This window comes from Canis lupus, chromosome 7 (assembly GCF_048164855.1).
Source record: "Canis lupus baileyi chromosome 7, mCanLup2.hap1, whole genome shotgun sequence".
Lineage (NCBI taxonomy): Eukaryota > Metazoa > Chordata > Mammalia > Carnivora > Canidae > Canis > Canis lupus.
Genome location: NC_132844.1, coordinates 5,256,552 through 5,274,131, shown reverse-complemented (window position 1 = coordinate 5,274,131; position 17,580 = coordinate 5,256,552). Strand labels below are relative to the sequence as shown.

At 41.1% G+C, this 17,580-nt stretch overlaps 1 protein-coding gene and 1 long non-coding RNA gene across 15 annotated transcripts in view; one reads left to right on the top strand and one right to left on the bottom strand.

The window, feature by feature from the left end:
* The window catches only part of LOC140636516 (uncharacterized), a 43,321-nt gene extending 37,390 nt beyond the window's left edge, over positions 1-5,931 (top strand). For 3 of the 5 annotated variants that reach the window (XR_012033713.1, XR_012033714.1, XR_012033712.1), the window contains 3 exons: positions 1,726-1,821; positions 2,078-2,230; positions 4,078-4,266. This is a non-coding gene — a long non-coding RNA (uncharacterized lncRNA). Of the gene's footprint in view, positions 1-1,725; positions 1,822-2,077; positions 2,231-4,077; positions 4,267-5,655 lie in introns of those variants that run through there. The other 2 variants (XR_012033716.1, XR_012033715.1) reach the window with 2 other exon arrangements.
* Positions 1-17,580, bottom strand: part of CDK19 (cyclin dependent kinase 19) — a 161,334-nt gene that overhangs the window by 4,945 nt on the left and 138,809 nt on the right. For all 10 annotated transcript variants that reach the window (XM_072831770.1, XM_072831771.1, XM_072831774.1 and 7 more), the window contains 7 exons: positions 16,165-16,296; positions 11,867-12,010; positions 11,634-11,703; positions 6,211-6,283; positions 5,713-5,810; positions 4,666-4,744; positions 3,718-3,984 (listed from right to left, as the gene is read on the bottom strand). In XM_072831770.1, coding sequence (XP_072687871.1) covers positions 3,718-3,984; positions 4,666-4,744; positions 5,713-5,810; positions 6,211-6,283; positions 11,634-11,703; positions 11,867-12,010; positions 16,165-16,296 — 863 coding nt within the window. The remainder of the gene's footprint in view (positions 1-3,717; positions 3,985-4,665; positions 4,745-5,712; positions 5,811-6,210; positions 6,284-11,633; positions 11,704-11,866; positions 12,011-16,164; positions 16,297-17,580) is intronic.

The window sequence follows — 17,580 nt, the reverse complement described above, 5'->3', positions numbered from 1 at the left end:
GCGGCAATGAGTGGGTTTTATAAACTTCAGGCAATATTTAGAATGAAATAGAAGGGGGGTTCATACGTGAAAACACCCTCAAGAGAAAGCAGAGACAAATGTATTTCAATCCAATGGTGTTTTATCGCCTTAAATGAAACATTCATCTTCGTGGTACCAGAGACAAATATGAAAAAAATATATCATCTCTAGAATAAGAACACGGGCCTAGTTAACGATAAGCAGAGCTGGACCCAGGGCCTTCAGCTAAGCTCAGAAGGCTGGATTTTCCTGTGAGTAAAGCAGGAAAGATCTTAACCAATAAAACCATCACTTGGAGTAAAAACTGTAAGTGACCCTGAAGGTGGCATTGGGGGTTAAGGGAAGGACAGGTCAGCAGGGTCCCCTCCCCTCGGCGTGCAAACGCTGCCAAACTGAACTAGCAACATCGGGCCTGAGACAGCAGGGCCACAGGACGGCCTTGGTGAAAACCAGCTCGGGGTCGCCCCCTCCCTGTCACAGGACTCTGGCCAGGTCTAGAGAGCACGACGGAGTCACTCGTGTCAGTTACGGGGATCGCGGCTACCAGGCGTCACCAGGACCAGCGCCGGCTGAGAACACCTCGGCTCGGGGGGACGGTCCGCAGGCGCCCAGAGACTGCTGAAATCCCTTGAAAAGAGGGAATTTTTGCACCAAACTATGCGACTCCTCAGATGTTGGCCCCTCTATATGCGACCACTTCGAAAAGGCACCTGCCCCTGAAAGCCCTGCCCAGGTGGCCTCCGGGCTCGCTGCCCGACCGGGAGGGGCCGCCCGGCCCGAGCCAGGCCTCGCCCGACTTCACAGTCCCTCGGGGAACTTCCCACCCCCCGCCCTACCTTGTTCCTCGCGTGACTCGTCCCGTGTTCGGCTTTGTGTGCCGTGTAAGGAGCCGAGTTACGCACGGGGCCAAGTGTCGCTGAGCTGGGAATCCTGCTGCACCTGCTTTATGACCCAAGGTGGAGACACAACTCGCGTCCGCGCCTTCGCGGCGTGTTCATGACACCAGTCGTGTTAGTGTAAGAAGCCTCTCATGCTTCCGATTCACATGTTTTGTTTTTTAAGTTTATTATGAAAAACATGTTCTTTACACTCACAAGCCCTCCGATTGCTGGGCTGGCTGTGATCCCTGGACTCTAGCAGATGCGATTCAGCACAAAAGCTCCTCTACACTAGACAAAGGTGGGGAAATGGGAGTCGTGGGCAGGTGCAGCGGGCCTCTCCCACCTCCACGCCACACTGACCTCCCCAACGAAGAGCTCTCTCCCCAGCCCTTACGCACGCCTGTTTCATTTTGAAGCAGATGGCACGGTGTGGGCCAAAGAAAAGCATTTTGAGGAATTCTTGGATTTGAAAGGAATGCAGTAGCTGAGTTATCTGTCCACAAGGGGACTCCACTCAGGTTAACATAACACAATCAGAGACACAAAGATGCCCCAGGATGTGATAAAGGTCTGGTGCTCACACAATAGGAATAAACTATTGTTGGGGAGGGGGATGGACTTTGTATATATTAAAAAATTCAAATATGTTCATGGCTACTACCCAAACAGCAAGCTGTTTTTAGTAGAACAAAATGAAACCCTGATTAGTGTTCTTTGTGCTTAAAGAAGAAAACCGTGGGTCCCACATGGGGTGCCTTAGGCCAAGTCACCAAACCAGAACTGAAGACCTAACTGCAGTTTCAACTCTCCCCCTGCAATGTAGTTTACCAGGTCAGTCAGGAAATCTTCTGGTGGGTGCCAAAGAGTCGGCCACCTGGGGCCTCTCCTTTCCCTCCAAGGAAGACAGGTAATTTGCATGGTAAGAGCCCTACCCTTTCCCCGAGGGAAAAGCGACCCCCCCCCCCACACTGGAACAATCTTCTTTTCTCTTTCGTCAGTAAGGCTCTTGCCCCCCCGCCCCCGCCCCCCTTCCTACCAAAGGCTTCCATGTTGTACCCGCTCCTGGGAGCTCCCCTGCACTTGCTAGATGGGACGCTGCCCAGTTCACAAGCCATTTAATAAAGCCAACCCGACCTTCAAATTTACTCTGTCGTCTTTTGTTTTTCACCCTGTAGAACCAATGGAAGCTCTATGGCGTGTACTCCTCAGCGTGCAGGGACTCTTCCAAGAGAAGGTTTCAGAGAAGAGGTTGTGTGGAAACAAATTAGTTTGCAGATACATTCAAAATGGAAAGCCAGCTGAGGCAGCTATTTATTGTGTCTTTCTTGGTAAATGTTTCTCTTGATTTGGGTTCCTTATCAGCAAGTTTATGGTTTCCTTGCCTGTGGTTTTGTTTTCTATTATCTCTATTCTCCTGCTCCTATTCCACTAGCAGTACCCTGAGGTTCTAAATCTTTTTTTTTTTTAAGGTTTTAAGGGTTCTTCACCCCCCCTTCCTTAGATCTTAGCTGGTTACTTTCCTTGAAAATGAAGGTTTAAAAAAAAAAAAAAGAAAGAAAGAAAATGAGGGTTTTATGGGGTTTTGTAATGTTCCCTATGGTTTTCACAGGTATTTTTATCTCTCTCTCTCCCAATACTAATAATCCTTAGACTTTTTTCCCTTTAATTTCCCAAATTAGTAGTACAATCCATAGAGGCCACTTTTAGACTGTAGGCTTGGGCAGTGCAAACGTGATCCAAGCAAAAGGGCCCACAGAGACCCCCTGACAGAACACAGGCCCATCGGGGGACCCACCTCAAGACATCCCTAGGCCCTCGCTGACCAATGGGCTACTTACAACCAGGTAGTTACCAGAACAGGGACAGTTCCATGGCCATCATACCTCCTCACCCTTCCTATCTCCCCACCCTCCTGCTTGAACTATGGCCCTCACCCTCCTTGCTGTCCTGCTCGGGGGCTCCCTTGAGGGGGATTCAATAAACCTTGATCTCCTCTGTTATTCTTTCATGGCCTGGACCACCAGCTGCCACTGGCTTCCACCCATCCTCGTCCCACACTTGGGGGCCCCCATCCCATGGAGAGAGACACTACATTTAGGCAGATACCACACAACTGTAGGGTGTTGTTATTTTTTTTAATCTTATTAATAAAAAGTATTTTCTAGTCTCAAAAATACTTCTAGTGAGATTGAACAGTGATTTCTGCAACATCTCAATCTTAATCCCTTTCTATGTTTACAATGGCTACTTACTGATTATTTCCTCTCAGGGACAGCAAATCTTTCTCAATCTTATTTTGGGCAAAATAAGCTGCCACTCCTCTCTCTTTCAAAGGCTAATATGAGAAATTTCCTTTGAGCAGGGAGATGCCCACCTCACTTTCCCTCCTCTGGAAGTCAGGAAAAACAAGCCAAGGAACAAAATGTTTCACAATTACAAGGAAATATGACCCAAATCTTCATTTTCATGTCATGCCCTAGAAACAGGATTGTACCATTTGTACAGTCAAACTTTAGAGTTCAGTATCACTTGAGTCTAAAAAGCTCTAGGATCAAATTGACTTCTGGGTTGTCTGGGAGGCTCAAATGCTTGAGCGGCTTGCCTTTGGCTCAAGTCGTGACCCTGGGGTGCTGGGGATCCAGCCCCACCTGGGGCTCCCGGCTCAGTCTCCCCATTCAGCCCAGGGTCTGCTTCTCCCTCTGCCCCTCCCCCTGCTGTGTTCTTGCTCATGCTCTCTCTTTAAATAAATTTTTTTTAAAAATCGATGTTCCATTTCATAAAAAACCCTTGACCAGAACAGAATCTGAGGGGGTACCTGATAATCTGACGGCATGACGGGCCCGCCGGAGTTGGCACCCGAGGGCCCCAGGCGGGGCTTCTTGCTGGGGGGCACCTGCCCGAGGCCCGAGTCCTGGCTGTGCTGCAGGCCGCCACCTGCAGCCCCGGCCCCTGCGCCAGCCCCGCCCGCGGTCCCGTTGGTCTGGGTGCTGTTCTGCTGTGGTGCCGGCGCCTGCGGGGGGGCTGCCGTCTGCTGGGGGGGCGCTGGGGGCTGCTGATGCTGGTTCTGCTGCTGCTGCTGGTTCTTGCAAGAAAAGGAAGAAAGGCAAACTTGGTATGGAACTAAATGAACAGGGCGGTGCTTGCTTTCCTTTATCCTTTTCTCTTTTTTTAACAGGACATTGATTCCTTAGTAGGCACACTGGGCTGCCCAAGGACCAAGCTGGAGAGCCCCTCTGGGGTGGGGATGCCAAAGTGACTCCAGCCGGATGCTGCGCATCCCCTAAGGTCAGAGTACTGAGTCCTGAACACGATTCATTCTCCGAAGTTCATCTAGATTGCACACTCATCCTCCACATCAGTCCCAGACATCCGGCCAGAGGGCATGCAGCACCCAGGAAGCTATTCTGCTCTCAGGAAACCAGCTGTGATGGTCTTCTCCATCAGGAGTTTGGAAAAGTAGAGGGATATGGGGAGGGCCTGATATACCCAGTTACCAGCAAAGAATAAGATGCTTTGAAAGCAGCCTGCATAAAGTGACACTGAACAAATGAAACCCAACAATTAAGAACCAGGGAATGAAACAGGCTAGAAATCATTTATCTGTAAACTTACTAGATTTCAAGTTTGCAAAGTACATCTGCAATCATGTAAATACATAATTAAAGGCAGTTAAATACGTAGTAATCATTCAATTATAGTTCCTTAAATTCTCTTTTTGCCTCCCTTATTCTCTGGAAGTGATGTGTACCGTGTAGCTTTATACCTTGTCACCTTTCTCTTCAGGTTCATCTTCATTAAGGAATTCTCGTTTGGGGTATGGAATCTGGCAGCCAGCAAACACACTACAACATCATTTAAAAAAAAAAAAAAAAAAAAGAATATACATCACGACCTAAAATCTACAGTATCATTGACCTTGTTAGCTTAAAATTCCACTTTTTTTCTTAAGCTATGTCCCACTCTTCAGCTCTAGCTAATATTTGCGGGATGCCTCCCAAGACAACTGAATTCAAGCAAATAAGAAAAGAATTTGTGGGGTGCCTGGGTGGCTTAGTTAGTTAAGTGTCTGACTCTTGATTTCGGCTCAGGTCAGGATCTCAGGGCTGTTAGATCGAGCACCGAGTCAGGCTCTGACCCGCGCTGGGCACACGTGTGCAGAGCCTGCTTGAGATTCTCTCTCTCCCTCTGCCCTTCACCCCCACCTCCTTCTCTCTCTGGAAAAAAAAATTGTCTAAGTTTTATAATAATTACCATCTTCAGTAACAAATCTTAACTGCTGTTAGCTAGTTGACATATATGATGGGGAAGTTTCTCCACAGAAAATTTATTAGCACACAAAACAAAATTGAATTTGTAATTGCCTCAACAATGAAAATACTCCCCCCCGCCCCCGCCCGCCCAAGAAAAGTTGCATCTCTAATAAACACAAGCACGTGGGTGTAACAAGGAGGGGGAAACACAGGGGTTTTGGTAGTAGAGTGGACACACAGACTTTTAAATTCTTAGTTCCCTACTGGTTTGGCTTAAACTTATCTGGCTGACCGACCTCTCAAAGTCCCACCTGTTCTCAGCTTCAGTTTTTTTCTGTAACCCTGAATAATGGTCCTTTCTAAAATACTTGTTTCCATTCACACCTCTCTATGGCTTTGCCTGTTTCAGAATACGGGCCCTTTCTCTTGAGTACTTTTTCTCCGAGGTAGTATTAATGGAGAACTTGTAATACTGCAGTAACAAGGGCTTCTCTTACTTGCAGCCACCATCCGACACCCCCGACCTGGAGCAAAGAACACAGAACACGTACAATACGTACTCTAATGTTGGCAAGGGGTCCTCCTGAAAATAGGGATCCTGCAAAGCCTGCTCCGAGGTAATTCTTTTGGTTGGATCCATAGTAAGGAGTTTCTGAAGCTAGAGTAACACATAAGAAATTGATAGCACATGGAAAAGACTGCTTATCAATGTTTTGACTTTTGTATTAAGGTCTAGCAGGATTAATATCAGATGCCATTTTGCAGAGCTCACCGTGCTATTAGGACACCACAATCATTTATGTGAAATTGGCAGAAATCATTAGCATGAAGGCCCTTTGAGAATATAATTTTTTTTTTCCTGCTGATAAATCTTTGGAAAAAATTAAGTCTAGAAATCAAGGGTGACATCTTAAAAGAAAAGTATTTAATTTTGCATCAGCCCCCAACAATTTCTTTTCTTTCTAAAGGGAAGGAATAGCTGGTACAATTCCATGTTGAATGGGATGGGGTGGGCCTGTGCTACAGACCCAACTTTCATCTGGAAGAGAAGCACCTACCAGGAGGAACACTTTGCTGTCAGGCTTGACCTTGTGTTTCTCCATGTACTTTATGAGGCTACTGTTGGCGTACCTGCAAGGACATGACAATCACACATCACTGGGAACACTCACGTTTTGTTTTGCTTCGCTTCATTTTTTCAAAAAATGTTCATTTACTTAAGTACAGTTTACACAGTTTGTATTTTTTAATGGAAAGCTCCCAGATTGGTTTTCCCATAAGGTACATGTTTAGGCCATTGTTTTTTCTAATAAAAGAACACATAACTGAAAATTGGTAAATGTGGGAAGAAGCAGGGATTGTTAAACACCACACCTAAGGGTTTCTACTGTCACAGTTGCTTGGGTGCAACAACTAACCATTAGAATTGAAAATGTGAACAACCTAAAATCTAGCAATTCCTTTCCTAGGTACATACTCTAAGAGATTTCTTTGTGCATGTATATCACAGGATACGTGGGCAAGAATGTTCTTAGCTGCATTTCTGTAGTAGAAAAAAACTGTAAACAACACAAATGTCTATCCACTAAAGAATGGATACGTTGTTATATGTTATACAATAGTAAAAATGAGGGACGCCTGGGTGGCTCAGCAGTTGAGCGTCTGCCTTTGGCTCAGGGCATGATCCAGGGATCCAGAATCGAGTCCCATATCAGGCTCCCAACGGGGAGTCTGCTTCTCCCTCTGCCTATGTCTCTGCCTCTCTCTGTCTCTCATGAATAAATAAAAATAAAATCTTTTTTAAAAATAGTAAAAATGAATACAGAGGTTGTGTGGGGAATAAAAGCCAACTGCAGAAGAAAATACAGACTGTAATATAATTTATATAAAGTTCTGAGATATATTAAACTGAAACAGTAATCCATTTAGAGATATGTCCATCTATAGCAAAACCAGAATGAAAAATGCAGAATGATAAATACAAATTCAGAATAATGTTTACCCACTGGGAGGGACATGAACAGGAAGGCAGGGTGCACAGAGCACTTCAGTAATCTTAGTGATGTTTTATTTCTTATGCTGAAGGGTGGGTAGAGGGGTATTCATTTTATTATTCTAAATAGACTATGTATCGTGTTTTTGTTACGTATTTTCTTTCCTACATATGAAAAATTTCACAAAATCTTATGCTGAAGGGTGGGTAGAGGGGTATTCATTTTATTATTCTAAATAGACTGTGTATCATATTTTTGTTACGTATGTTCTTTCCTACATATTAAAAACTTCACATTAAATTTTCACATTTATGGTGGAAAATTTAGAGAATACAGAAAACTATAGAGAAGAAAACTGAAATCACACATAGTCAAGTAAGTCATTCAGTGATTAGAAGAAAAACAAAACAAAACAAAAACAAAACACTGTTGAGATTTTGCTGATTTTTCCTTTGGCATTTTTGCTATGCATCTATGTATGATTCAAACACAGAGGAGTTTTTGTTTTTGTTTTATAAAATCAGCATCATACTGTACAGACTGCCCTCTTTTCACTTAATAATAAACTTCTTTCCTTGTCTACCATTCCCTAAACTACTAATTTGCAGGGGTTGTATATTCCTACTGTTCTTGATGTTGTTTGTTTCACAATAGTTAAGAAATCTGTGTCCTTGTAGGTTAATCTGATCTGCAAGGTGGGGAGACAATGCTGCACAGCAGGTGAGGATCAGAAAGGATTTACCAGTTCGTCAACCCCAGTGAAAGCCTAGGTTCCTCCTCTGAAAGCTGAGGATTATAATCATACCTATCTAATAGCGTTGTTGTTGTTGTGGGGACCATCCGAGAAAGTGCAGCTAAGGGCTTAGCACCATGCCTGACACATAGTAAGTACTTGGCAAGCCATGTGTGACTGTTCTGATTGCTCCCACAGGATAAATTCTTGAATTTCTTAGGTCAGAGGAAAGGGACATTTCAAAGCCATTTTTATGTGCTACAGAACGAACTTTGCTACACAGAGCTGGCCCTAGGACAGGCAGCATGGGTCCCTGAGAGCCTGCATTTTTAGCAGGGTCTCCAGGTGATTTGTATGTAAATTAAAGTTTGAGAAACACTCTGGCTCAGCAGTCACATTCAAGGAAGAGTGCCCATTTTATCATACGCATGCCATCCCTCGGTATGTTCATTCTTAAAATCTTTGCCATGTGTATTAATTTAAAATTTTCTCGGGGCGCCTGGCTGGACCAATTGGTAGAGCATGCAACTGAATCTCAGGGTTGTAAAGTTCGAGCTCCATGATGGATGTAGAGATTGCTTAGAAATAAAATTTAAAAAAAAAATTGGGGCAACCTGAGTGGCTCAGTGGTTGAGCACCACCTTCATGCCAGGGCGTGATCCTGGAGATCCAGAATCGAGTCCCATGTCAGGCTCCTTGCATGGAGCCTGCTTCTCCCTCTGCCTGTGTCTCTGCCTCTCTCTCTCTCTCATAAATAAGTAAATAAAATCTTTTTTTTTAAAATTATTTTTTTTTACATTTTTTTCCCTCCAGTAATGAGGAACATTTTTATTAGCAAGGTAGCTACTAAGTTTGTTAATGGGAAGAAATTTTAAAATTTATGTAGAGGGATCCCTGGGTGGCGCAGCGGTTTAGCGCCTGCCTTTGGCCCAGGGCGCGATCCTGGAGACCTGGGATCGAATCCTGGAGACCTGGGATCGAATCCCACGTCGGGCTCCCGGTGCATGGAGCCTGCCTGCTTCTCCCTCTGCCTGTGTCTCTGCCTCTCTCTCTCTCTCTCTGTGACTATCATAAATAAATAAAAATTAAAAAAATAAATAAATAAAGTTTATGTAGAAATGGGAGTTTGTCTACATAAATCTCTTTGGTCTTTATGTTGCATCAACTGATTTCTTGGGTTAACTCTAGATTCTAAGTTATTTGTTTCCATCATAATATCGGATGGAATGTGATATTGAATGCTTATTGGAACAATCAATTTTAAAGTTGACTTAGAGATTTCCTTTTAGTTCCATTTTCACCTTGCCTTCTACTGAGCTAACAAGAGCTGACACTCTGGAAAGATTATAGAAGCTTATATCACTATCCTTCCCAATTCACTTAAGAGGAATTTCGGGGATTCTTTTCATCTGATATAATGAAAGAAAGTTATTTACTTTTTATGTCATTTCAAATGATGCTTTCTGGAATTCTTAAATTATATTTTACTTCAGTGACTGGTATGTATTCTATTAGATTTAGCTAATTTTTAATAAATTCCTTTCATCTTACCCATCACTAGCCTCTTTCATGGGGGTAGAACCGTTTGCATAAGACGTATAGGCTCTTACTGCTGAGCTTTTCCTATTACTTTTCCAACTGAATTTCATTTATCTTTTAAAACTTCTCTCCTTTTATTTCTGGTTACTGTAAACACTATCATTTGATGTGAAAATTTTCCTTTAGTCTTTAAACACTAAGATGAATGTTAAGTGCTTACATTAATTTTCTTCATCTTTTATACTACTAGTATGTCTTCAATTACTTGTACCACTTTCATTAATACACATTTGACAAGTCATTAGTGAGCATGTACTTATGTACCAGGCCCTGGAGACACAGATAATGGTGTATAAAGTCGACATAACCCATACTATCTAGAGGGAGAGGCAGGTAAGTGTTCTAAAGCTAACTGTAGTGCAAAGTCATCAGTGCTGAGAGGAGCAGCAAGGATGTCACAGTACAGAAGGGGACTACCTAACTCAGACCTAGAAGGGCAATCGAGGCCTCAGCAGGCAAGTGATGCCTAAGCCAAGATTGAAAGGATAAGCAGAAAGGAAGTTAATCTGAGAAGTTAGAATGAGTGGGAGGAAAGTATATCGTAGACTAAAGGAACAGCATGTGTAAAAAACCAAAGGTAAAGAAAAAAAATAAAAAAACTCTGAGGTTTTTAGATTCTTTTTTTTTTTTTTTTAAGATTTTATTTATTTATTCATGAGAGACACAGAGAGAGAGGCAGAGACACAGGCAGAGGGAGAAGCAGGCCCCATGCAGGGAACCCAATGTGGGACTTGATCCCAGGTCTCCAGAATCACAGCTGGGGCTGCAGGTGGCGCTAAACCACTGAGCCATCTGGGCTGCCCAGGTTTTCAGATTCTTAAAGAAATTCATGATGTCCAGGCTATAGAATAAAAAGTAGACAGTGGTTTAGTAGATGATGGTGGTGCAGAAGCCAAAGCTCTGTAAGTCACACTCAGAATTTAGAGTACAGCGAATTAAGAGCAACTAGGAGACCAAACATGATCAAATTTGCTTTTGGCCATGACTGCAGTATAGACAGTGAGTGTGAATGAAGATTGGAGGTCTTCCACTTGGAAGGCCACTGCAGGATCCTAAGTGAGAGAGAGTTGCTGTCTGGACTGTAATGGTGGCAAGGTAGATGGAGAGAAATACAAAGAACTGACTAGATTTACTAATTGTTTGAACCCTGCAGGGTAAAATGGAAGAGAATAGGATAAGAGAAGATCAGGGATATCTCAGGTCTTGGGCTGAAACAACTAGGTGAATCATGGAGTCATTTCCTAAGATAGGAAATACAGCGGGAGGAAGGTGTGGGAGGATAGATGATGAGTTCAGTTTTGGACACTGAACTTGGAAGTGTTTATGGAACATTCACGTTGGGATTCCAGAAGGCAATTAGATAAGTGGGTCTGAAACCTGGGAAAAGAGATCTGAGTCAGATGCAAAAACTGGGAGTTATCAGCGTAATCAGTGGTAAATTGTGGCCAATGAAATCAAAGAAACTGCTTGGGAAAATGTCCAGAGTGTGAGGAGAGTCCAAGACAGAACCTTGAGCAATAGGAGTGCCTTTAAGAGGCAGAGGAAAAACACCCCACCGGGGACCGTGGAAGAGAGAGGCCAAAAATGTGTGGTGCCATTTCCTACCTTTCTTTACCATGCCTGCTTTCATTCTTATATGTCATCCTGTCCTGAAATTTTCCTGTTAAGTTGCCCAAAAGAGAACCCCTTTCACCGTTTCCTCTGGGCTTGCGCATTTACAACAAACCCCTCTCACGCTGTCACCTTTATTCTCTCATTTCTACAATATATACCAGTGTGTTTTACTCGGCTTCTGGGCCATGCGTTCTTCCTGGTTGTCTAACCCAGCATTTCGCTCACCGGTCATTATTCAGATAAAGATAAAAATCACAGTTGTGGCCTTGAACTGAGCCCTCATCATACTAAAACAGGAGAGACCTTTAAACACTATACTGACCCTTAAAATTCTTAGAAGTCTGTAAAATACTACAGTCTAAGCCTGACATGTACATTAGCAACATCTGGAATATCTTCTTTAAATCATGAGCATAATTAATATATTAAAATCTAAAATCTAAATGTCTGGCTTAAACACTAATCTGTATCTGGTTTCTAAAGGATTGATTGAGATATTCCCATTGAAGTTACTACTTATATTTAATATGAAATTACTTACGTTGTTCTTCTAAAGTCTTTCTGAAGTGTGGGGTACTCTGGCATCTTTCTAATATCTTCCCAATCTTTATCTTACAAAAAAATATCGAATATTGTTATAGAAAATAATGTTACTTATATTTAAAAATCTACTTATGTTAGTTTAAAAATAGACATAAAAATAAAATATGCTTTTGAAAAGGAATTATTTTGAAATATGACTCCAATGTTATTTTGAAAAGAAAAATAAATTACCTGCAGGAAACCCCATGACACTAAATATCCGATCTAGTTGATCATGATGAAAGGGATTGCTTGTTTTTATATCTTCCTGACGACAGTGAAAAATAGGTTCTGAAGTCAACAATTCAGCAAATATGCAACCTATTGCCCATATATCTATGAAGGAAGAAAAACAAGTTTTTGTATAGATTTATTTTATTTCTTGGGTTATAATATAATCCCTGAGTATTTTTACAACCTACATATAAAAATAGTTTTCAGTGATGGAATATACAAAGTATGACAACCATATTAAGAAAACATATATATATATATGACATGAAATAGCTGTATCATCACATAACAGATTAAAAGCCAAATATAAAAACATTGATTTGTAAATTTTATAATCAAGATACACTTGGGAAACTCAATTTAGCAAGCAATGAATTTACACCTAGGCAAAAGCTTTTCCCAACCATTGTGAATAATGTAGTTACTGAAGCATTCAATTGATAATTTAATGCAGGTAATACTCATGACCCAATAGACTAAACAATGTCATCATCAGGTATAGTCAGACATTCCTTTAAGGCAGTCAAATGCACAACAATAGATAATAATTTCTGATGCATGAGTGTAGATAGACAGTACAGACCATATAACATGACCTGGAAAAGCTCTACTTTTGTTGGACTACCAATTTCAATTTTTCAACAAACTGTAAGGTCTAGAAGCTGACAAATACAAGTGTCTACAGGTATGGCATGACACCATAGAGACAGATATTATTTGAATATATTCACTTGGATTAAGCTGCTCCAATCCTCTAACACTCCAAGATAAAGTTAGGCATCTTTAAAAGTTTTACTAACTATTTTAAATCACCAGTGATAGATTATTCTATTTGGATTTTACATGTTGAAAAACTGTAATTTTGATTCTAAGACTATAATAATACATTCACAATGCTTTGCCAAATGTACAAGTGAATTGATTTGTGTCTCTCATGAATAAATGAAATCTTAAAAAAAAAAAAAAAAAAAAAAAGAAAAGGACAGAGGCCAGGATCCAGATTCCTCTGAGAACTGCTAGGAAAAAGAACCTTAGTGCAACAAGTAATGTTAAGTTCTGGGATTTCTTGCCTCCTATTAACCTCTAATTTTAAATGGTCATCTGGCTCTTGTATCATCTATACCATTTCTCAGCTCTCATTCCCCTATCAATGATGTGTTCCTCCCTCCCTCCCTCTACACACACACCCGCACACGCACACACACACACGTACGCACAAATGCTATCACTCCTCTTCCCCCCGAAATCACTCCATGAAACTTCGTGATATCAAATCATCAAACTCTTCTTTTATATGCTCTGAATAGAAATAATACTCATTTATGACATGAACCAGGTATGGAGAAGAGTAAGAACAAGGGAATGTGTATGCATTTGTTGTATTTATAATGTCTGCTATGATATGTGAAGCTGGGATGCCTGGGTGGATCAGTGGTTGAGTGTCTACCTTTAGCTCAGGTCATGATCCCAGGGTCCTGGGATTAAGTCCCACATCGGACTCCCCCCAGGAAGCCTACTTCTCTCTCTGCCTATGTCTCTGCCTCTCTCTCTCTCTCTGTCCCTTATGAATAAATAAATAAAATCTTAAAAAAAAAAAAAAAGAATATATGTGAAGCCTAAAAATAACTGATTTGGGGATTACTCTTTATCTGTGTCTTTTTTTCTTCCTAATTTCTATCCAGAGTGGCTAAATGCAACTTGACTAAAATTGGAAATTATCTTTATCTGGAAGTTGCAAACTAGTTTAAATTCAATTTTATTGTCCACACCCTGAGGAAATAGGAAATAGAGTTGATTTCCAATTTATACCCAATTATCTTTATTTCTCCCAAAACACCTAATTTTATTTCAATAGAAGAACAGTTAATCAGGAAATATTCAGGGCTCCTGGGTGGTTCAGTCTGTTGAGCATCTGCCTTTGGCTCAGGTTATGATAGCAGGGTCCTGGGATGGAGCCCCACAGTCTTGTCGGGCTCTCTCCTCAGCGGAGATCCTATTTCTCCCTCTCCTTGTACCTGCTGCTCCACCTGCTTGTGCTCTCTGTCAAATAAATAAAATCTTCAAAAAAAAATATTCATAGAATTGTGCTTCTCAAAGTGTGGACTGTCAAAATGTGTGGACCACATACAATAGACTCATGCAATGGCACATATCATAAATGAGACTGACTACACCATGGATTTGTCCTCTAAGAATCTCTGAGAGTGGGACAGGTTTTGGTGGTGAGTCCAAAAAAGTTTGGCTGAATGTGCCTTTTCTGCCTACAAATCTCCCTCCTACATATACTCTGTAGAGACCTTGCTAAGAGCCCAGAGCAGGTGGATTTCTACTGTTACCATGTCCTCGACTCGCTGCCCTGTGCCCTGGGTTATCTCATCATCAGTTCTGCTCTGAGGCACCGCCTGTTACTTCCCAGCTAACAACCCTTTTCTCTGGGTATTTTCAGTCTCTCCCTATCCCCTCGTGCTTTCTGAGATTGTCTAAGAGATTTTACTGTTTTCAGTGGAGAGATCGAACAGAAAAAGCACACATAATTCCAAAAGTTTCAAATGTACAGCTCCTTGGTAAAAATCACTCACTGGGATGTAAGTAGAGTCAGGCTCTGATTTTAACCCCTCATTCTGAGACCATTCTATCCCTTCCATCTGCTTGTATAGTTGTCTTTTCTGTATCCTTCAGATACAGCTGCCATGGTCCGGTCTCAGGTCCATAGCATGGCCCCAGCAGCCTTACTATTGGCTCGGCTGCTAGCAGTAGGGTTGAAGGCCGGTCTCACACTCCCCTACTGTAAACACTCATAGGCTTGTTCACCAACTTAACAGAACCTTTCAGCAATGTTTAAGAAGTATTACAAGATTTCAGCAACTGTGTTGGCATCTCAATCCTTGGACATAGTATAGATGTGTGCTGGGTGTCAGAATTTTGCAGAAACTAGACCTCCTGTTGAATGAGGACATTGCTCACTATATTTTAATCTTTGTTTCTCCTTTTATCCACAAACAGATTAATTATCAGTCTAATCTTTTCAAACATAGGAATTATCTCTGTAGTTCTTGCATGCCACCAGGTTTTTCACAAATTTAACAGAGAAAGGTTACACTCAACTATCTTTAATAATTTTATTATTTAGTGCCTTTATTAAATAGAACTTAACCAAAGCAGCTAAATGTAGTGAAAAATGATAGGAGCCTAATACCAGTAAATGGAAAATTCATCAGAAAGAAATTTTCAAGAAATACACCTAGCAGATTTCGGTACTTACAGAACTAGCCCATCACAGTGACAGTACTATTTACCCTTCTCTATCTTCTCTTTTTACCTCATTTAAAGAAATTTCTAGGGAGAACTTGGTTGGCTCCATAGTTGAGCATCTGCCTTTGGCTCAGGTCATGATCCCAGGATCCTGGAATCGAGTCCCGCATCGGGCTCCCTGCAGGGAGCTTGCTTCTCCCTCTCCCTGTCTCTGCCTCTCTCTGTACGTCTCTCATGCATAAATAAATAAAATATTTTTTAAAAAAAGGAAGAATTCTCTAGGTTTGAGGAGAGCTCTGTCTTCCTGACCCCCCAGTTCATAGCTGGGCCCTCCAAGGACACAGTAGTGATCAGTAGTAAAATCTCTGCTGCCTCTGTTCTGGAGCAGACTTTAAATTCTACAGAGAGTGTGTTTATAACAGATTCTCTTACTCAGTTTTTTTTCACTTACTGAAATGGCAAGATGCTGAGCACAGCTAATCCACCCAGACTCTATTTCCTACTGTAATGAAGAACCCGTCATCCTGATAACAGTAATGGCAGGAGAGAAAAATTAGTCACATTATTTCTTGTTGAGGAAAGAACTGACTGACTTTTCCCACCAGATAGAAGGGGCTCTCTTCAACATCACGCTATATCTGGTTTTCTGTTTTTCTTTTTGTGGAGAAAACAATTCTTACTAAACCTCTCTCCAATTCTTCTTGATCAATGGTAGGCAAGTGGGAAATAAAATCAGTGCGTTATCATTTCCATAGCAACACAACAGGATCAGGTAAGTCTCTTCTCTAACAGGAAATGCTTTCTTCTTTTTAAAGAACCATATTCTCCTACAAAGTTAAAAAGGCTAATCTACCAGAATATAAAATCTAGGGATGCAGAAGACAGGAGGACTTTGACAAAGGGATGGAAGAGTGGTTTTTACAAAACAGCTTCATTATTATTGTACCACTTGGTATTCATGATCATTCAGTGCTACGATCGGAAATCGTCTGAGACTAACTTACCAATTGCCTTTGTATAATGCCTGGCACCAAGCAGAAGTTCTGGAGCCCGGTACCAAAAAGTCACCACCACTGGATCCAGGTCTGCTAATGGCTTTAGAGGAGAATTGAATAATCTGGCAAAACCCATGTCAGCTAGAAAATGAAATAAATTAATATAAAACTCAGTTTGGTATGCTACTTGAACCATGCAAGGTTGATGACAATAGCCATTAGCCTTATAAAGCAACCTTTTACCTCACTTTGCAACCAGGCATCAGATCCTCCCCTTCTGAGGTGGATATTATTATTATTATTATTGTGCCTCTTTTATTGATCAAGAAACTGAAGCTTAAAGATATTCTGACTTGCTCAAGGTCATGGAGTGAGTGAAGACAGTCATAAGTAGAACCTAAGTCTGACTTCAGATCCCCAGCTTTCAGAAACATTAATCATCTTAAATGTTTTATAAAATTGAAATAGTCTGAACATGATTAGTTATGACCTCTGTATGCCTTTGCATCTAAAAACTGACTCTATCTTGGTTTGGTGTGAGCTGCAGTTGGCTTATGGACGCACGAGAGCCAATATGTACATATGTCTTCCCAACTCTGAGTTCAGTGATGTCATGTTGGTGACTTGAAATTGGCTATGATGGGAATATTTACATCATGAAAAACAGCAAATGCTACAAATTGGGGCTTTTTTCCCCCAGGGAGCCACTGTTGTATAATTACCAGCACACTCTATAAGATACCAAGAACCATGTTACCAAGAATATGTATAGGATATGTAAGAGATAATTTGTTATAATTCAGGATTTAACAAAGATCTATACCGAAGGTGATTTAAATATCAGAGGTGTACACAAGTAGCATAAAGAATAGTTATTACTCTAATGAGTTCCTGGAGACTAATTTTCTTAAGATTTCATAAATATAAAAATATATATAAAAAATTTTTAAAAATTAAAAAAAATTTCATAAATAACAAATACTTTTTATCTATCAAGCACTTGATAGAGTTTACAGATGGTTTTCACATATATCATACATCACTTCATCTAATCCTCATTCGAATGCTGGTTCAGTAAACATGTTGTTCCCCACCTCTGAGATGAAGAATCTAAAGCAAACCCAAAAGCAGTTAGATGACTTGCCCAAGGTCATAGGGATAGGAAGTAAAAATACCATGTTATAATTTAGCAGCTATATTCTTACGCATTGATGGGACATCCAGTAGAGATAATACCATGCGCAAAGGAAAAATGGGAAGAATTAAAAAAAAAAACCTCTATAATTTGAAATATATAATATACACAGTATGTTTTCATTGTATAAGGGATAGTAATAATTCCTGTCTATTGTGTGAACTTTAGAGGAATTTCAAACCTTTTCTCAGTAATCACTACTTTAGACATAGGGTAACTGACCTAAACAT